The sequence below is a fragment of the Anabas testudineus genome, chromosome 4, assembly GCF_900324465.2.
Source record: "Anabas testudineus chromosome 4, fAnaTes1.2, whole genome shotgun sequence".
In the NCBI taxonomy this organism is placed as follows: domain Eukaryota; kingdom Metazoa; phylum Chordata; class Actinopteri; order Anabantiformes; family Anabantidae; genus Anabas; species Anabas testudineus.
Genome location: NC_046613.1, coordinates 9,747,636 through 9,769,444, shown reverse-complemented (window position 1 = coordinate 9,769,444; position 21,809 = coordinate 9,747,636). Strand labels below are relative to the sequence as shown.

The 21,809-nt window shown below is 40.2% G+C and overlaps 2 protein-coding genes across 2 annotated transcripts; both read right to left on the bottom strand.

Annotated features, from left to right (window-relative positions):
• Positions 1–6,720: 6,720 nt before the first annotated feature.
• Positions 6,721–8,425, bottom strand: rxfp3.2b (relaxin family peptide receptor 3.2b). Its single transcript, XM_026345994.1, has one exon. The coding sequence runs from the start codon at positions 8,210–8,212 to the stop codon at positions 7,016–7,018; it is 1,197 nt and encodes a 398-aa protein (XP_026201779.1). The 5' UTR covers positions 8,213–8,425; the 3' UTR covers positions 6,721–7,015.
• Positions 8,426–15,461: 7,036 nt separating this feature from the next.
• creb3l3a (cAMP responsive element binding protein 3-like 3a) lies at positions 15,462–21,202 on the bottom strand. Its single transcript, XM_026344545.2, has 10 exons — positions 21,047–21,202; positions 20,552–20,668; positions 20,108–20,351; positions 19,646–19,779; positions 18,750–18,860; positions 18,548–18,654; positions 17,826–17,894; positions 17,503–17,587; positions 16,883–16,976; positions 15,462–16,249 (listed from the first exon to the last, which is right to left on the bottom strand). Exons 1-10 carry the CDS (start codon positions 21,065–21,067, stop codon positions 15,933–15,935), a joined length of 1,299 nt encoding a protein of 432 aa, XP_026200330.1. The 5' UTR covers positions 21,068–21,202; the 3' UTR covers positions 15,462–15,932.
• Between the last annotated feature and the right edge of the window lie 607 nt (positions 21,203–21,809).

Here is a 21,809-nt window from a genome sequence, read left to right as displayed (position 1 = left end):
TATAACGCTTCATTTGAGAAGCACAGCTACAAACTCAGCTATAAAAATGTAGATTTGAGGGACATAATATAACAATCCTACCATATCCAGCTACACCTAATAAAAATTGTGTCTAACTGATGCTGGTTTAGGTTTGTTGTAATGTGGCCTACAGAATATTTCAGCTTAGTGAAGTGCTTTTTAATCACCATGCCTCTGACTGGTAGCAATGGGCCCCGGTGCATGATGATAATGATAATAACAGCAAAGGTAGCCATCATCGTTTCATCAGTAACAGCAGCAGCTACAGTCACAGCAATGTCCTGGTAATTGTGATTATTCATTATCTCTATTTTGAAGACATCCGAAAATACTATCGTGTAATACTGATAATCATTGTACTCTCATTATGCAAATGTTTTTGTAGAAATGTCAACCTCAGAGGCGCACTGCAGGAGAAGTCAGGGGATCACCAAACTTACTAGCAGTCATCTATTAGGGAGCAAAATAAATATAAGCTTAATATTTCATAGTAATCTATTCAATAGCTGAGATATTCAATGACAGATTGTTCATCAAGGGGATCCACAGGGTCAATTCGACTAGCATGAATAAAAATATATATATTAAATCTAATTACCTTCAATTTTAACCTCTGTTAATTATAATCCACCAAAATCCACAAAATGACAAATGAACATTCGTGTTATTCGTCATACACCTCCAGTTGATGAGGTTGGTCTAGGCTCACTTCACCTGCCTTCCAAGCTTTAGCCAGGCTTAAAATGTGTGTGATAATATGTAATTGCCCCAGGCACATCTGACAGGATCTGTCCTGTTCTGGTTGGTGTATCTGAAGCTTCCTTTATCTTGACCTGGGCTTCATAACATGACAAGAGAGAACAGATAAAGTTTTAAATGCTGGCTGGTATTTTAACTACCCTATTGTTCCTCACGGCTGAGTGAGATCATCAGCAGCAGGGAAAGGTCAGAAAGACTGCGGCTATGATGGAGGCTGAGTTCATCCTTAGGGCAGCTTCAAGTAACCAACGGCTTTTTGAATAATGAATGCAGGTCACTGGAATAAACAGGCCTGAACGGCATTAATTAGGAAGCTCCAAGCCATTTTCCCCCATGCCTGCCTGTTAGCTGGTTTGGTCAGTCCACCGCTTTGATTCAGACATGCCCCTTCATACCTGTTTGATCTCCTTAATCCTTATATTCCCTCACATGCTCTCTGCTGTCAGAATTTCCGACTCCAGAGTTAAAAAGAAGTTAGCTGTAAAAAATTTGGTAGATGCATTCATTCTCCCCAGAAGATGAATCCCAATTTCTTTCACAAATCCCCGACATTTCTTTTGGTTCCACAAATAGTTTGACATTTTGTAGTAGTTGAAAGTAGCTGAAATGGTTGTTATGTACATTAATGCATTCATGTCACCATTTATCCTTATTACATATTTCTTCTAGCAACATTATAGAGTAAAAAAATGTAATGTTTCAAATATTTAGCTTTCTTATCAGTTTTTTCTTAAATATGTTGTTGAAAAAAGTCCTACTTGAAATATATTTTAGATTAGATAGATTCAAGATGTGTGGCATGTGCACACACAGCAAAACATGAAAAGAAAAGTTAAAGCATCGGACTCCAAAGAGTAGTTTAGTAGTTCTGAATCAGAGGCACAGCTACAGGGAATGAACAGGAATGAGCTTCAGTAGTGGATATAAAATAACAAAAGAAACATAGAAAGATACAAATTAAACAAAAAGATACACGATGTATTATTACTCATTCAGTGAACACTACTCAGTTTTGCACTGTTCTCTATTCAGAGAATACAATGGGACGGCGGCTCGTAAATGGCTTGTTGTGCGCATATTGTATATGCAATTTTGAAGTGGATGTTAGCATTTAGCTGTCAGAGCTAATAGCATTGTTGTAGACTTTTATTCTGGTTTCAACATACACCACAAATCTAAACTTTATCCTGTGTTTCTCCATAACCATCATTCCCTGTGTATTTGCATTGAATACAAATAATGTTACTCCACTATTTTTAAAGTGCATGTGTGATTCACATCATTATGGCTGCCATACTGGCTTTCATGCTGAACGTAAGACTTCCTCTGTATGTAACCTCCAAGTTACCTGTGGAATTCTCTGATCTATTTTCGGGACACCGTAAGGCATGTCCCTTTATAATGTGCAGGGATTTCAGGTTCATAGAGGAGTTGATTGACACTGACATGTATACCCTGAGGGGCAATAAAAGAAATCAGGGTTCTTGAATTTTATCTCTCCGTGGTGTCTGCAGTGCATGGGCATCATACCAGGGCACAAAGCTGCCAAGACACTTGAGTGACTCAAACGAGCTAAGAGTCAGACAAGTGAAGAGGCAAGTGAAGCTTTTATTGAACATCAGCAGGATTAATGAATGTTTCATGTGTTGTTTTCTATCTGGAATGTGTGTTTCTGCTCCGATAAGAGACATGTTAAAATGCATTAGTTTATTCCCTGACTTCATGATTTTCTTTTTTTAAATTAGACTTTAGTTTCAAACTCTTTATCGGCAGCTGCGAAGTGAGCAAATCAAAGTTTCGCAAGATGAAAATGGTATAAGTGTCCTTTCACACTCAGATGACAGCCAGGCATCATGCACACTGACAAAAGATGTGACAGCATGTAAATTAGAAAATCTAACAAGTAAGGAGTGAGTCATTAGCAAGCAGGAAGCTGTGGGTGAGTTAGTGTCTGATTCTGAATAACTCTTTAGTTATGATCTCTCATAATGTGTAAACTGAATCATGGTCTAATTAATTAGGCTTTTTTTTTTTTTTTTACACTGATCAATAGAAAACTCATTGATCTCTACAAACTAACAGAAATGAATTAAAAATCTAAAACAGACATTAGAAATTAGAATAGGACAGGTTTCAACCAGCATTGCACATCTGGTCACTGCAATTTTTCTCCATTCTGCTTTGCAAAACTGCTCAACCTCTGTCATACTGTATGACGACCATGAGTGAACAGGCCTTTTTGAGTTCTGCAACAAATTCACAATTGGATTGAGGTCTTGGCTGTAACTTAACCACTCCAGATCATTTACACAGTTTCTAAACCATCTGATTAGATTTTGGTAGTCAAAGGTCGTAGGTCAAGGTGACTGTGATCCCCTGTCTGTTCTGTCCATCCTGCCTATGCTATTGTTAAAAACCTAAAGGTGAAAACTTCCAAGGAGAAAGAATATGCTTTTAGGTACTGTAAATGATTCCCCATCCTCTCAGATATTTGATGAGCGGCACAGTGTGCAGGGATGTATAGATAATATTTATTTAGCTGCATGGGGTCTCTTTCACCTCAGGAGCTTTTGATGGAATCATATGCGACACACTATGTGTGTCACCTGCTTCTAAGTGTGTCTGTATATCACTAATGAGGAACAATTAAATATTCTGGAGAGTCGAGTGTGGTGAGGCTATCATTAGGCCTCAGTGAAAGGTCAGCGCCAAGGGTGCAACCTTCTACTACCACTTCCTGTCTCAGGGGGAACTTGGATGAGCATAGATGAAACAGCGTTGAAACAGTCTGTATGAACGGTGTGTGTTAATAAGTCTGTTTAGAGTAGTTCTATGTGTTGCTGGATGTGCAGACAAACAGGCTTTTGGTATTCTGTACCACACTTTTTGACACACTATGAATATGAGTGCATTTTTTAGAGACTGCTAGAAGCACATTTCGGTTTTGGAGATTTACAGCCAAAGCATACAGTGATATAAAAGATAAGTGTGGCGGGACTGTAATAAAAAGCGAGCTCAAAGTCTGCCTGCTGCCTTGGTTTCCCTGTGACTCAGCCAGTCCTCCATGTCCTCTTCCACAAGTATCTCTCCCACTTTATTGTTTAGAGGTCTCTGCTCCATTTATTCTCAGGTGTTGACTTTAACACAAAAGTTACTGTTTTGTTACTCCAGACCTGTTGCACGCCTTGTAATATTTACATCAACCTAAAGCTGCTCACTCTATCCATAGGCACTACATGCAGGGAAAGTTTATGAATGAAAGATAAACTGAGGGAAGTTGTTCTCTGGCATTGTGGGTAAACTGAGCTTCTCAGAGCAGAAAGCACTACGTGAAAACTATTTTTGCGTACGTGGATATCCACACAAAAACAAAAATAATGAGCTGTGGTGAAACATAGGTCATGTGTTGTAAAAAAAAAAGCTCCTTTCTGTTCTGGGCTGCTGTCTGGGGATAGTAGACTGAAAACATTAATACCAAACAATTTCTCTCTATGTGGCACTGGTTCATTATCATTTTATAAGCTCGGCGTGCTGCTTTTTCATTGCAGGCCATTTGGCTGTGAGCCAGCAGACATGCCCGCTATAGGAACAAGGCTGACTCTGAACTGTTTTCTATGGATTGCCCACAAGGGTTTACAAGATTCCTTGAGCCGAGACTACAAATATTAGTCATACAGCTATACTGTAGGTAATTATAAAGATTGTCCTGCCAAGCTAAGAATAAAAACAATGGACTGAGTATATAAACACAAGCCCCTGGTTTAACAGCAGGATTTTTCATAGTGTCACCAATGTCAAGCAGGAACTGATTGACAGTGACTCAATGAAATATAACTAACTAGTTGCCTTTTTATACAACAACCTCTTGGCATTAGTAAGTTGCAGCATTATAAAAATCTGTGTACAATAGTTATTTTTAATGAAAACATTGCCTGTAAACACAGCTACTTTAAAATCCATGTTTCTATGTTACATTAATGACTAAGAAGGACTAGTGTCATGACATTAAGTCTTCTATTATGACGTTCTGGAGACTAAACAGTCAACTTTTTCGGGTAGCTGTGCTGACTGAAGGTTAAGTATTGTCACTTGTTCTGTTTCTTGCTGAAAATAATTCTGTTCGCAGCATGGCTGGATTTACCTACTAGGGGGCCCTGGGGCAAAGATGATCTGTGGGCTTCTGTTGACCCCCCTTCACACACTCTTTGTGCATTGTGTAGGTATTAGTTTGCTTTCATGTACAGCGCACATTGCAGACTACCCATGGCACTTTAATCGAATTATGCCCAGAATCCCCGGAAGCAAGCAATAGCAACTGCTTAGCTGGAACATGCTGCATGTCATTTAGTTCATGGAAATTTGCCAAATTATTTATGATATAAACACATAATAAATTAAAATGATAAAGGTCTTGATATGTGTTTTGACACAGGGCACCACAGAAGACACAGCGTCTGGATTAATTCACAATACAGGACTTTTAATATGCATTTAATGCTTTGGTTGGGGCGTATTTACAAAATAGCAGTTAATTAAATTACCACAAATCAAACACAGACTGAGGTCTTTGTCGGGAAGGTGCTTACTTTGTCCAGGTTAGCTCAGTTCAAACCAAAGGATAACATAGTTTTGCACAAAAATATGGAAAACATTTGGAACCAAATAGATGTCCCCCCGTTTGCAGTATGCTCACTCAGGTGGCAGGAGCTTTTCTCAAATGTGAAAATCAAATTCGCCTTTCATCCGAGCTCATGGGAGATGATTAAGGAAAGCTTTTCTCTTTGTCTGACAGCAATTCCTGTTAACAGTACGCCTGTCAGCACTTTTGGTCAAGGATTATTTGTGCAGCACAGTGCTGATGTTGTTAGTGATTGAAGAGGTGCTGTGCAAACACAGAGCAAGAAAATGAAATCCCATAAATAAAAGAACAGAGGAGTGAGTTTTTCTGTTGTCAGATGCCCTTCTGTCAGTGTAGGTTTGCTTTACATCAGCATTAGCACCGCTTGATTTTTCAAACTCTCTGCAGCTCAACTATGCCTAATTCATCTCCCCGTATATGTGCTCTGAATTCTAACTTGATGTGTCCCAGTTATTGCAGATAGTTCAAGTTGAGGGCGTTCAATTTCATCTTCATTTGGTGTACACAATGTGAGTCTAGATGATTTTCCATTGAAACATCAAATCAACTAATGTCATAGATAAAAGATCATGAGCATGGTTCCAGTCGTCACTTTCCTGGGAGGTCACATTATCACATCAGTTTCACTTAGTTAAGTCGGTGCCCCTGCAACACATGTAGCTGTTTAATTTAACAGGGAAAGAAGCATCCATCAGGTGTTCGCTTTAAGGAATGAAAGCAATACAATCATAGCCGCAAGTGTCAGCAGCTACGATCGTACTGCATCTGGGAATGTGTGTGTGTGTGGGTTTCTGCGTGTGTACAGTCAGTACAAGTGCAAGAGAGACAGGAATAGTGAACACCATTTTTTCTATTTAGGTGTATTTACAATACAGCCTATGTGCTCAGTCTGCATTTAAGATTTGTAGCACAGGAGTGTAAATCTCAATTGAATCACCGCATGTTTTACTGAATCTTTGAAGTATTGTATCATATAGTCCTACCTTGAAAAAGGACAAGACATTGATTTAAGTACTTGCACCCTTATATTGATTTCTTTAACCTTTTTTTTTTTTTTTTACAATGTCACACATGAACAATGAACAAACTGCTGTTGTCCTAGAAAAATAAACTGCTCCATTGTTTTGCAGCATTTATTGTTTGTAAGATACAGCAAACTGTTCTACTCCAGTTTTCCATTTTAAATTATATATGTATACATATATATAATTTATATATAGTTTCATATCTTCTATTTAGCTTTTACTGTAAAATACAATATACACAATTACACCATAGTACAAACGCAAACTAACTGTAACTGTAACTGTGCACAACACTGGGAAACCTCCCAAAGTATTGCCTGCCAGAGGCACAGAGCGAGAGATAAACAGCCGGTGTCACTGTGCAGCAAGTAAAAACACCTGCAGAGTGATTCTTGATGCGTCTATCTCATTGTGTTTTCCATTATGATTATGTTATTTTCACAATCCGAAGCGATATTAGATTTTCTGTTTACAGTGCTAAGATGAATGCACTCAGATCAAGCATACTACATGCCGCCTTTACTTATTGAGTCAGTCATTTACTCCTTCAGTTGCTCTGTTGCAGTAGTAGTCAGACATCCATTTGAACCAGCACCACAACAGCTGGAGCCTCAGCTACTTTGGTCTTCCGACGCACTAGATGAGACAGGCTCCTGAAGGATGGAGTGGCATGAAGGAGAAGGTCCTTCAGACCTGCCCGAAATTCCCGACGAATCAGGCAGTAGAGCACAGGGTTGAGGCAGCTGTTTGTGTGTGCCAAACACACAGTCAGGGGGAAGGCGTAGGCCTGTGCGTTGTAGAAAGCCTTGCTGAAGGGCACAAGGTCAAACTTTATGAGCACTCCCCACAGAGTTAGCGCCTGGTTGGGCAGCCAGCACAGAAAGAAGGACAGAACCACAATGGCAATGGACTTGGTCACTTTGGAACGACGGGTTTGCCGGCCCTGCTCTGTGCTTGCTGCACCTGTGATACGTCGACTGAGGACCAGGCGCAGCAGGAGCAGATAGCAGACAGTGATTATGATCAGAGGAATAAAGAAGCCCAGTAGGACCTTTTGCAGCTGGTATAGACCCAAAAGAAGCTGTGGATCCCAGGTGCCTGTGTCTGGGAAGCGCACCAGGCAAAGCTCCTCGTCTGACACCTGGGCGCTGGTGGAGTAGATGGCATGAGGCAGAGTGGCCAACAGAGAGACAGCCCAGATGCCCCAGCTTGTCCACTTGGCCCTGGCGGCTGCTGCACGCCGGCTGTGCATTTTCAATGCAGATGAGATAGAGTAATAGCGTGCCACACTCATGGCTGTGAGAAAGAACACGCTGGCATACATATTCATGGTGGTGACAGAGTTGATGATTTTGCACATCACGCGGCCAAATGGCCAGCGGAAATCCAGGGCTGTGTCCACTGCCCAGAAAGGTAAAGTCAGAACAAACTGTAGGTCTGTGATAGCCAGTCCCATCACGAAGCAGTTGATGGACGATTGCTTCTGCCGGTAACGGGAGTGCAGCAGATACAGAGCCAGCGAGTTTCCCACCAGCCCAAGCGCACAGACTATAGAGTAGACACAAGCTATCATCACACGCACCACCAGACTGGAGCTGTCTCCTTGAAACTCCATGACAGATTCCTTGGTGAGGAGCTGCAGCCAGCAGTGCAGCGACATGTTGCTTGTGGATCCTCCACCAGAGTTCCCAGGGTTGTCCTCCTGTAGCATTTGCTGCTCACAAGCATCTGGAGCCAGTGTTTGAACTCCAGTGTCGTTCAGCTGCATGACTGGACTCACTGTTGCTCACCTCGGACAGCAAAAGTTGGACAGGGACGCGTTGCCAGACGAAGAGGAAAAAGTTGGTGCCGGTTTCATTTTGAGCATCCCTGCTGTATGTGTGTCAGCTCATCTCCCATAGCGCTACAGATGTTATCCTCTGCCATTATCCTCTTCTCCTCGCTCCACAGCAACTCGCAGCTCTGCGCGCCACACGCGTTTATAGGTTCTACGTGAACGCGCATGGCTCAGTCGCGCGGTTGACGCTCCTCTCGCCACCAGCCGGGTGATTGGACCAGAGTGAAATCCGCTCTGATAACCGCAGCCACATCAAAGTCTCCCCGCGTGTCCATCAGAGGTGAAGCTTAATGTACTTTAACACGACACCGACACCTCGTTCGGAGAGGAGGAAACAAATGCGCCCGCGAAATGCGCAGGAGCGTGGAGAGGACGCGTGTGCTGAGAGCACACAGGTGCAGGTAAAGGTGAAAAGCGCTACGGTGAACCTTAGTGGAGGTGTTTTAAAAGAGCACGCTGCGCGCTGACTGAAAATGTCAGCAGGATGAAGCTGTCTTTTCCCCTCCGCTGCTCCTTTTATAGTGTGCGCGTTTCCAAATCCCCTGGATGCTGCAACTTTTTGAAGGAGAAAGCAAAATGGGGTCAGGAGAGAGCGAAAAATAAAGAAACGCATGAATAAAACATGTCATCTTCTTATATTATAAGATGGTTTTATATTTATATCAATAACTGTATTGATACTGTGCTTTATCAAAACAGCGTCTTATGTCTCTCCCGAGGAATTCTGAGGTATAATAATATTACTCCGACATAATCTAGGTATTTTATGTATCAGTGAATTTAGATGTTCACATAAATCAACAAAGTAAATGCATTAGAAATGAAAAATAAGGCAGTTAATAACAGATTGAAACTTATTAACTGATTAAACTGATTTTAAAACACTCTCTGGTTAAAATATAATATATTTTGCATCATGCTTGTTAAAATTATGGGGTTCCTACTCTGCCCAAAATTCATGTTTCCTCTATCACATGACCTACTGCAAAACCACAGTTGTGTAATTGAAATTCTATTTTCTTCAGCACTTGTCGGTTGCCAGCTGGCATTAGGTGAGGAAACATGCTGTGCCACCCACCGCCGTCATGTTGTCCAACAACAGAGCCCATGCAGACTTTGGAATATGGTTGGAAACAGTTTTAAATCTAAATCTAGTTGTCCTCAGATTAAACCTTCAACAGATGTAACTGGTGTTTCAGTTTCTTTTGGAAGTACTGCCCTTGACTGTGAGTAATCCCCCTTGTAGGTTTTTAAGGAAATTAAAACGACTTGACTTGTGTGAAAAAAAAATAATAATCTGCATCATTGCGACCCACTTCTTGTCATCTTAACAATCCCTAAACCTCCAAATGCGCGAGCGCTGACAGTATGCCTGGTTTAATGTTCTAAGCGTTCAAAATCTCTGACATAGAATAAGTCTGCACATTACTGAGCACCTCACATTTCGCAGGTTGCATACCAAACGACTTTTCATTTACACAGAGTTATTATGCTGCTGTGAAAGACCTCACATTAACACTGTGACCAAAATGTAGGTAAAGGCATCAGTAATTGCTCAGGCGGATGGAAAGTAGTCTACTTAGCATATTTGTGCATCATTTCTCCTTTTTTTTATATGTTATAAAGTTTTTTTTTTAATTCCAACCTTAGCTCTATTAACTCCGTTAGACGCATGTTCGACTCTAGATGCCTGTCTGCACCAAAAACAACTTAACCTTTATTTGACCTTTATTTATGGAAATGTTATTTAGCCATGTGGAAAAGAGGTTATGAACCACTTTTAGAAAAGAGACCTGGCCTGGCAGCACTACCAGGTTACATAATACAACCAGCAAGATAAATTGTGCAGCTTACCAACAATTAACAGTCTAACATAGATGTGCTAAGAAGGTGACAGAAAACAGATATACCTGTATGCAGGGCTGAGAAACATTATGCACAGAGACAAACGCAATCCATGCTAACAATTTGAGGAAAGGCTGCTTGCAGTGTAATCATAATTGTAAGGAAGCTGAAAAACCTGATGCAGAAAATATGATGCTGTGGTGGGTGGGGAAGTTTAGATGGGTGGAAGAAAAAGTCAGTAGAAAAAAATTACTGTAGTAGGTTCCGGGATTTTGCAAATCCCCTGCTTACAGAAAAAAAAAAAAAAAAAAACGCAAAAAAATCAGCAAAGGGACTCTGTGTAGACTGTGTGTTAGTGCAGACATTGATGCCACCATCAAATCAACGGAGACTTTCTCTAGTCAAACAGATCAAACCAATCTAATAAGGATCAATTGTTGGACAGTGGCAGCGTCGGGAGTTGGGGGGCTGCTGTGGTGCTCTCTTTGTAAATGTAAGGGTGTGACTTTTCCGTTTCATTACTGATTGTACTGCAGTAACCCCAGTCTAACTGACCCCTTCACCTACCTTTGACTGTTTGCTCACCCTGTGCGACAGCATCATTTAAATATAATCTAGCAATTAAACATGCTTCGATGTCCGTATGACAGGAATTCTCACTGTCTGCTTTACTATCTCGTCCCAGCGGGGGCAGAGACGAAGTGAGTGAGTGAATTCTGACATATTTTTAATGACATAAAAATCTCACGTTGGAATATATCAGTTCACAAAGCTGGCCTTGGACCGACAGTCAGGATAACCTTGTGACTGATTACTATTCCAGTGTGCAAAAAGAACAATTTCAGATGCTCATCTCTTGGGCTAATATTTGATGTAGGCTCTGGGGGTGCAATTCTGCTGTCAAACATTAATCTACCACACACCTCCACAGCAATGCAAAGCGCGTTAAGGACAATTTAAATGCATGCTTATTCACAATTCTTAGCCACAACGTAACTCCTTTGTTTTTGTTTTTCCCTACAGAATATGCAGTGGCAGGATTTGTCTTTTTTACTCTCCTATGTGTATCATTCCAGTTAATTATTTACAACAACTAATTAGTTCACATTACATGCAGTACTAGAACTACTTGGTATATTTTTGCAGCTATTACATCTCTCTGTGGATTCAATTCAATTCAATTATATTTATATAGCACCAAATCACAACAGAAGTCATCTAAAGGCACTTACAAAATATAACTGTATACAGTTATATACAAGTAAATAATATGCAGCACAGGGATTTACTAAGCCTTTTTTTAAAGGCTCACTTTTAGTGAGTCACCACAGAACCACCAGCTCTGTGGTGACACAGTGCCCGGTTAATGAAACCTTCATTTGTTTGCTCTGTTGTCACACACCGTACATGTGTGTGTGTGTGTGTGTGTGTGTGTGTTTGTGTGTTGACTCACTCTCACCACCACCTCCTTACACATCCATCCAAATGCACTTTTATCACGCTGCATCTGAACGCGCTGAGAGGACAGAGGCGTAGTCTGTTTTATTAGGAATCATAAAGTAACATTAATACTTTAGTTAACCCAAGAACCAGAAAATCAACCCCTCCCGCTCGCATGAATCACACAGGAACTTTTGAAGCAAACAGTTTAAAGTTGCAGATAAACTTTGCTCTGGCTTCCAATAGTAAAACTAGAAGGATCTCCATATCAAGATATGTATTACTGTTCCCAGCAGGTCAGACAATATTGTTAGATTAACTTGTAAATCTAAGAGTTATGCATTAAATCTAATTTTAATAAGGTGATGATTGAAGATGCTTTCAACTCCCAGCAAGACATCTGCTCTGCTAACATTTTATAATGCTCACTCTACCCACATGGTGATGTATTGTACAGCAATTGCAATGACTTCCAGATGTCTTTAGACTGTGTGTGCCCTCACAATTTATTGAGATTTTTCCATCCAGACTGGTATGAGCTTTTACGGCAGCTAAATATAAATGTTGTTTTGTTCAGGGTACAATCCATTTTTTTAAATCCATGCCTGCCAGGGGAAGTTTTATCTTTTTCAAATGCGTATGGATGGCTGTGTCAGTGTCTATGGACGACTCTAGAAACACTACAATATTGGCACAGTTGCTGCAGAGGCAGTGGTGATTTTATTCATTCGGTATATTTGGTTCATCTGTGGAAGTGTGTCCTTATTGAAATTTAATTTGTCAGTTTGTCATGTTGCTACTGAAAGCTATTTACACAGCTTACAAAATTGCATCACAGTAATTTTAGCAGACAAACAAGCAAGAAGTGCAAAGTGTGCTTTTCACAGCAAACCACCTGACATCTCTTCTGAGCTGTGAGTGAAAATCTGACTCATGGAGCACTCACAAGATTGTATAATAACCCTCCATAAACAAACATACATGTTATCTGTAGTATAGTTAACTGAAAAATAAAGAACCCCATTCTGTGTATTAGCTTTAATAGGCACATAGCTATTACACTTTCTTGCATATTGCACAAAAGATGGAGGACTATAATCTTTCACTCTTCTTATACATAATCCAGGTGCTCACCTATGAAGATCCTTGTTGTACAGCTTAATCACCGCACATCACGTGTTTGAGGTGTTTCTTATTTCATCTAAAACCACAAGACAGTGAGCTTAAATATCAATTCAACATAAGTTAATGCCAGTTTGAACTTAATATCCTCACTGGCCTAATAGCCCCTTTTATCCCACCATTTAATTCATACATTAAATACAATTTGCATTTACATTTAATAATTTTCCTATTATTACGTGCAAAGACATTAGGGCATCACTTCAAACTAATGGCATTAGTATGACTCATTTCCTTATTCATATTGAACTGCATCGGTGGCTGATGTCTGCATATTCTATTAACTATTCTATTATTCATTCCTTCTGATTCACAGATTAGTCCTTCATATCGACATGCTCTTGCTAGAAAATGTTTATGTATAAACAAAACGTTTTAGAGCAACACCTTCTACAATAAATTGTGAAATACATTTAGTCTAATAGTTTCAGGATAACCAGCAAATTAAATTCAAAGAGGCCTTTATTATCAGACAGTTAATCTATGCCAGGGCAATGTCACTGATAATTTCCTGTGCTGATGTTTGCCTTCGGTTGAAAGTCAGAGAGGCTGCTCACAGCTGACATTTGGACAGCTAGTAGTGTATAGTAACAATAAAAAAAGAAGAATAGCCTGCAGATAAATAGATGATCAGCAACTCTATATAACTAGATGTTAATCAAATTGCAGGTATTTTACATTTCATACATCCCATGAATTGCTTGATATTAAAGATAAGAGTACAAAAATGTCTTTTACATATATAAATGGTAAGATTCTATTATTAGCTGAACCCGTTTTCAACATTACTATTATAGCACCACCACCAAAAGAACAAAGGAGAAGAAGACAAAAGAAAGAAAGCAGAAAACTTCAGTTGCTCTCCCACTCCTCTAAGGTGCAACATATTGATTCAATGCTGAGCTGTCAAGCTTGACTACGTGGTTAGGTGTTTTAATTCTGTCCTTCTCTCTGTGAAATTGAAACAAAACAATTCTATTAATAAGAAAGTTTGGAGGCACTCAGGAATTGTCCACCAAACAAGGAGAACTCTAAGTTTGTCTGAGTCAGCTTCACACCTTGAAAGAAAAAGTCCATTTGTAGATTAAACTAGAATGTGAGGGGCCCTCTTTGATTCACTCACTGAGGCTTCCCACCATGCCCTTGGGGCTAACCAAAATTAGTGGGAGCTTCTGTGTGGAGGCCTTCCAGCCCCTCAGGGGTTTGGTTAATCAAAGTGATGTGTGAAGGTGCTGATTAGAAATGCCAGTGGTCAACAGACTTTTACCATGATTAAAGACAAAGCTGGAACAAGAAAGAGGACAGCAGTAGACAGGCTAGGGCAAGTCAACCAGTGTACACATCACCTGTCCATGCTGCCACAGAGGATATTGTGTACATGTAAAATGGCGTTATTAATGCCATTAACATTTAAGGGTTTATTTTCTTAGAATTAGCAATTATACAAAGTCCCATACACCAGAAGGCAGGAGGCAACTCCCCCTGCCCCTGCACACTACAAGTAAAAATAAGGAGAAACCAGAAGTTAAACTAATCACCCTGGGAAGTATCACTAATATTAACACTAATTAATACTTGGCCATTAATAAATATGACAATCAATAAAAATTGTAATGTAAAGAAAAAAATAATTACAATTTTAAGAATAAGAATAATTCTTCATTTATCACACAACATATCTCAACAAGTATTAGGTGGATTTTGGCTCAAACATTCATGTACCCTTCAGGATGTTTTGTCATTTTGAACCATTCCCTGTAGCACCATCAGTTCAAAATTTCACTACTTTAAGTAATAGCTAATGTTAGCAGGTTTAACTAAGATACACTCCCCTGCAAAAACTATCAAGACTCTAATAACTGTATCTACTGCATGTAGATACTGTAGATCATAAACCTTTGAATATAAGATGAATAATTGAAATCACTCTAGAAATATATACACTACAGAGATTAAATCCTATATAAAGGACACGCTGACATATTACAGCAACAGGCTGAAATGGTCAAGGTGTGTTTGACCGTGTAACAAATTCTTCAGCACCCTAACACACCAGCTTCAACAAACTTGTTCCAAAAAGGCTACTATGTGCCTGAAAGCAGCAGCACAAAGTCTGCCTTTTATCAGCCGACAGCTGATTTACTTAATAAAAGAGAACACAATGGTACCTGGCAGCCTATTGTTGTCTTGATCAAGGAATAATAAGTTCGACTAAAGAAAAGGTACAGCCGCAGTTACTTTCTCTAATACATTAAGAAACATGTTTTCTTGAAAAATCCCTCCCCGTTTTAGGTTCAATTAAAATGACAGATTATTCTAAATGTCATGTCTGTTCAAACAAAAGTCACAGAGATAAGTCTTTAAGGAATGAGTGGCAGAGAAGTTAAGAGCACTATCATCATGTCACTGTGAGGAAGGCACGGTGCTGTGGACACAAGCTACAGCCTGTTTTCAGCGAGTAAATATATCAACAAAGGTAACTGGTCTGAGTCATGAGATAAGAGGTCATCTGTCCTACCTTTGACCCAGTTTTCCGCTTCTCAGTAAAACATGTCTCCACATCAAACTTACTGTACTCAACCTATGAGAGCTGCCTCGTTTAGTCATCAGAGCAAATCTTTTTCCGGCAGAACGGCCAAAGGAAATCTTGCAACTTGTGCTTTTAATTGAAATATTAAGGCTCTAAAACTAAAATAAATCAACATCAACAAACTTGATCCCACTGATCTAATTTTGACATCTTTTATTTGAGTTCAGTTCCATGCACAAACAAATCTAAACAGTTCCAATCAGTTCTTTAGTGAAAACATGCTTTTAAAATCCTTTAACATTTAACAAATCATCCATTGAGATCAAAACTATACACGTCATCGCAGCTCTATTTACCCAGTTTTCGAGAGTAACACACTAATTTACACTGACATTTTATCAAAGCCAGATAAAAGATTCACACTTCTACTTGATGAGCAATTTCAGTGAAAGATCCAAACCCATATACTGATATAAAACAGGATCACAAATAAGGCAAATGCATAAAGACTTAATATATATTAAAGGTAAAACAGGAATAATTAAAACCTAATTTCCCTGTCTGTGTAAACAGCAGCCCCAGATAATTCCCTGCGCTACCATTAGGAGGAGGACGAATTGGGGAATTCATGTGGGGACAATTTCTTCATTTGCGCTACATGTCATCAGCATGTGGTCGCAGCCTGGCCGAGCGGTGGGGATCCAAGGTCACGGCAGCTATGTGACCAGTAATTGGATCTACATGGAAATGACCCATGCTTTCCTCCTGACTGCTGTTTAAAGACATGGGCTCCAAACTGGACTGCTCTCCGTTCACTCCCAGCTTTCCCATCAGTGCACTGATATCGTCCAATCCCCGGTCTCCTGGGAAGTGCCGGTGCAGATGCTCTGATTCATCTTCAGGGGAGAATGGGGGATCAATGGCATGCAGCACACGGGAAGCCTGGAGGTTCTGCAGCGACCGTGACTGGACTGTGTGAGAATAAGACACAGAGATATAAATAAAACACTCCAAATACTTGTCCATAAGTACATAAATCTGTATGTGCACTTGTTTGTGAATACATAAAATTCAAGCTTAAACATTTTAAACCTGTAAATACTTCAACAAAGTCTACTAAAAACTAAACTAGTACAAAATATTAAAGTGCATACATTGCTTTTTCAAGGCATTTGGGGGTTTGTCTGACTAAAATGTTGGATAATAGTAATACAATCACAATCTGTTGACATAGTAATATTATCTGTTAAAACATGGCCTTAGTTCTCTGTGTAGTTTCAGAAATAGTATAAAACCTGCTCCTCTTGAACTCAGCTTTTTATATATTTCATCACAGTTGAGGCAGAGGGAAGTTTAATATCCCTCATACACATGTACTCCCCAAAATAAAACCCTAGGTAGCAAGTTGAAAATCGATGAAGTCGCCCTTTAAGTCAATGGCAAATCCTTGGACAGCAGAGCAGGCTGTGGGGCTCTGCGGGGGAGAACCTTTCTAGCTGTGGGTAAGACTGCAGTTCTAACAAGCTCATTGGCTGTGACAGAGAGGTGCTGGATTAGTTGGCAGGTGGGCACACACACATATATTATTGTTGAAGGTTACTCACTTCGAACTGGACTGAAGTCTCCTTGGCTGACCTTGGTGTCAGAGAAGGGCTTGAGGCTTGGGAACAGGATTAGGGAGAATGACAGCAGAAGCACCTAAGAATACATAAAAATACATGAAAATACATAATTCACACTGCACTCAAATAAATAAAACTAAAAAAACGTTGGCACTTGAATATGACTCATCCTGGATAGTGCCTGGATAGTCCCTGTGTGAATATGCTTTGACATTGCAATATTCAGAAGAAACAGTTATCATACTGTGTTTCACTTGTGGAGCAAAGCGTACTGTGACTGGGAACTGAAACTCATTCATATTCATAGATTAAAAATTCTTCACCACTCATGTTGCCTCCAGACTTGCGCCCTTATTACACTGCAGTGATCAAAGGTGGTAAACGTCTTCTGTTCAGAGTTGTCTGTGTGCTTTTTCATCTTTTGTGCAGATCTGTCCATCGTGTATCTATCTAGAAAGGACTTTCACAGTGGCTGCGCCAGCTGTAACTGCTGTTGCTATTTGACTTGCTATGGAGGTGGATTTTTAAGGATGAGTCATAGCCAGGATCTGAGCAGTGTGTTAAATTGCCTGGCACAAACTTCACTCTGACAACCCTCGTACCAGTACACATGTCCCTGTCTGCGCTGGCTTGCTAGATGTATTCATGACCAGAGCCTGCAGCCTGCGCAGCTGTTCCATTAGTGACCTGCAGAGAATATGGGGAAGAAAGGAAACACAAAGACAAAGGATAAAGAAAAAGAACAGATCAGAACGGAAACGACAGATATAAATAATCTAATTAACAAAGATTTGACAGAACAAGAGGGAAAGGCAAAATGCTAAAGGCAATTTCTGATTGAAGTGGCATAAAAATACTGTCAGGAGATTTCAGAAGGGTGGATGTGTGGAAATGGAGAGAGAGCTTCTATTTTAAAATCACTCACATGTTGCACTTCTCCAGCTGGGACACTTTCCTCTGCAGCTCCTGGTTGTGTGCATTGCAGGCAGCCATCCTAGAGGAGACAGGGGACAGACAAGAGGAGCAGGACAAGGTCAACTTCATCTCAGACAAAAATATATTTAACTCACTTAGCCATGTCTTAGTCCGTTTTTTACAAACTGTATCCACTTAGCATCCACATAAGCAGTGCATATGTTTTTCAACACTGTACCATATGTCTGTCTGGCTCCCAAATCTCACATGTACAGTGCAAAATTTCTGACCTCCCTCCACTCCTAGATACATATCAAGCTATGAAAAGACAGCTTTGCACAGCCCTCTCGATAAGACGGATTACACATCTAAAGCCAGTTTTAAACTCCTGTTAAACAAACAGCATTTAATACAGTTTTTCTCTTCAGCAGCTAAGAACAAGACCCAGCACGGGGAAGAGAGGTCGATGACAAATGGCGAAACCCAGAATCAAACTGGGAGTGGCTGTCCCATCCAGGTGCCACAAGGTCGCTTTTATAATATACTGAAATGAAATGACTAAGGGCTGCCTTGAGGGTATGAATAGATTACAATGAAGGCGTTTAGGGTGTGTTTTGTAAAATGGACAGCAGTAATGAGAGCCATTCGGAATATGAATAATATTATACAAAAATATACAAAACTGTCATCACTTTGTTTGTTATGCTTGAAAAAAAAAATCCCCATTTTTACCTGCTCTCCAGCCCATCAATATACTCCTTCTTTTTCTTCCTGCTCTCCTGGGCAGACTGCTTATTGCGAATCTTCCTCCGTATCTTCTTTAGAATTCTTTCTTCATACTGATTGACAGAGGGAAGATCATTTGAGCCTCAATGGGATCAAATATGGGAGCTGATAATTGTTTTTCTTTGTTAAATTATTGATAGCAGTTTACCTTTGTGAGAGGTAGCTGATTCGGTAGAGTCACCCCCTCCTTTGCTAAAAGCTTCTTTTCATCTTCATTGAGAATCAGCTCCTGAATGGACTGTTGGGATGGCTGTGGGGGCTAGTTGAGAGATATGAATACTAATATTTAAAACATCATAACTGCTGTTTGATTACATTTACTCTCTCCCTCATGTCTCTTTCTCCTCTCGCTTAACCACCCCTCGTTCCCTAGAGCCTCACAGGAAGCATTTAAATAAGTGCAGACTATCAGGCCACCTTCATCAGTTTCATTTCATGGCTCCCTCAAAGTAATTACCGTGTGGGAACCTACGATGCTTTCTGCCACTCTCTCCTTCATCTTATTAAACTAGGCTGCAAAGATGGGATCGATACCCCGAGCGTGCAGAAATCCACACTACTGCAGACCCTCAAACTTTCAGAAGCACAAACATTTTATTCTGCTTGTGGTGATCTTCTGTGTTTACTTGATAACCTCAGCTTTTAAGAGTCATTTTCTCTGGGAATTAAATTATTATTATTAATATTTAATATGATGCAGCATAGAGACGTTATCTCTACAAAATGCTATGTGGTAATATTGCAGAGCTTAAACTCCTCACACTTTGAATAGGGTTATGAGGAAGTTTAAGAAAAATGCTAATGACTAAAACATGAGAGGTTTAAACATGGAGATTGTGTTTGTAATTCGAAACACTTCGGCCCTTCATGATTTCAGTGAGTGTGCTCACCCGCTTGTTTTCACCGTTCACACACACACTCCCACAGTAACTCACAAATAGTAAACAACAGGTCCTAGCAATGATACTATCACTCTCCACCTACTGCTACTGTAGCATCCCCACCAACACTGTCAAACCCCCAGCACAGTCAGGAAACACTTACAGGCTCCGGTGTGCCAGACAGTAGCAGATCTTTGACAGTTAGCGGGAAGCCAGAGGACAGCTGCAGTCTATGTGCATCAGAAGAATATTGTGTAATCCTTGTCCTCCCTGTTGGGAAGCCGGGCTCCCAGCCATCTGCACCCACACACAGACACGAGAATACACAAGCAAACAGGCCATCACTAAGACATGCTAGTGTCATTGTTTGGACTGTGTGATAAACAATAATGACTGAGGAATGACATTTGGAGCTTGAACATTGCTAAGATATGAATTACTCAGTTTAGGCCTGAACATTTTCAGTCAGTATACAGTCACAAACCCTCCATGATGACACTGGAGAAGAATCTTACTTGAAGATATATTTTCATGTTATTAGGATTAAATTTTTTGGATTTTTAATTAAATATTACAGATGCTGCAATGCATTTTGTTGTGAATGTTGGAAACATTTGTGACATACTAAGATCAATGGAGACGTTGGCTTCCAGGGCTGCCTTGGTTTGCGGCCTCGTACCAAAGTACTGAGCATCCCCAGCAGGGCTCTCGGACCGTTGCGGACTGTCCATCTGGTCTGAGGGAGGGTCCTCACTGATCCCACTGTCGCTGGGAGATGGAGACCAGAGAGGCGAACCTGACACAGAATCACTTCCACTCAGGAGGGCGCTGAGGAAGTCATCGTCCGCATGTTCGGGTGGATGCAGCATCTGCTGGGCGAAAACTCTAAGTGCTATCATTAGTCTGTCTCTGCAAGATGACAACACTTTTAGATATGAGACGGGGCTTTAAAAACAGTGAAAGACCTACAGGGGGAATTTCAAGGAGGAGCCATTTACAGTTGAAAGGAAGCAAGCAATTATCTGAAACATGAATGAGTGACCTTTAGAAATCCCACAGTATCACATACGTTTGGATCTTGGATTGGCCAGGGGTGACGGATGCCACTGTGTCCTGTGTCTTCATGACGGAGAATTCCATCTTTTTGATCAAACAGCCAGTCGAGCAGCTCAATGCCATCACAGCCCTTAAACAAGATCGTGACATTCAATGACAACATGCAGGACTAAGTCTTTCATGCGTTTTGAAAGCAAAGACAACAGGACTGTAAAGGTTTGGCGTACTGTCTCAGCTGTTGACTGTTGTCGGCGATGTTTTATTGCCAATTCATTATCTTTCAATTCGTTCCTGAGGGCACCGTATTGTACAGTGTGTTCCTATCACATGTGTAGATATCTGTTATCAGTAAGACTAAACACAACTTACAATAATTATACGTTTAGTGACATTAGATATAGACATTTGTCTTTAGCATTTAGATGTAAGTTTTTAATTCCCTTTTAAATCTGAGCTTTGCACAGTGGCAAACTACAAAGCAATATAAAGACAACATTTAGTTATTTACCTGATCTGTGTAATGCTCCATAATTTCTCTGCTCGGGTGGCACAACAAAGACGACAACCACCAAACAACAAAGATCCAGGCAAAATATCCAATTTACTTAGTTGTGGAGTAGCTTTGTCTTCGTTCCTAAAAGAGACTCCACAGTATCTTTTTGCTCCTCTTCTCGGGTCCAAAGTTTAAACTCCAACACAACACACCTATCCAGCTAGCTTGCTTCGTTCCCATTGGCTATGAGAAGATAAAATCTGATTGGTAGCCAGGAGCAGACGACTAAGGAACTTCAGAAGCTGGTATATCTGGAGATGGATGACAGAGTCTCCACTAAGACCTAAAACACCAGAAAGGTCAAAGTCTGTTGTCTCCTTTCCTTTTATTTATTTATTTTTTTCTTTTTTGATAACATATTGACGTGACATGAGGGCAGCTCTGACCTTTGGCATATATTCATAAAATAATCAACATACAGAAAACAAAAGTCAACAATGCTGGTTTTAAAAATACCCTGGAGAGTCTTTTAACAGAGAGATGTAGCAGAACATGTAATTAAAGTGTCACACAGTTGGGCAAATTATATAAGTTGCTTTTTTTTTAAGTAAATAAATAAATGGTTACACATTTGTATATTAGTGTGTCATGGCAGTTCTTGAGGAAACGAATAAGTGGGAATAAGATAAAAACGTGTCCAAACCAGGGTTAAAAACCTGTGCTGTGAAGTAGGTGTAGACATAATTAGACAGAAACAATCTGCAGCCCCTATTTAGGA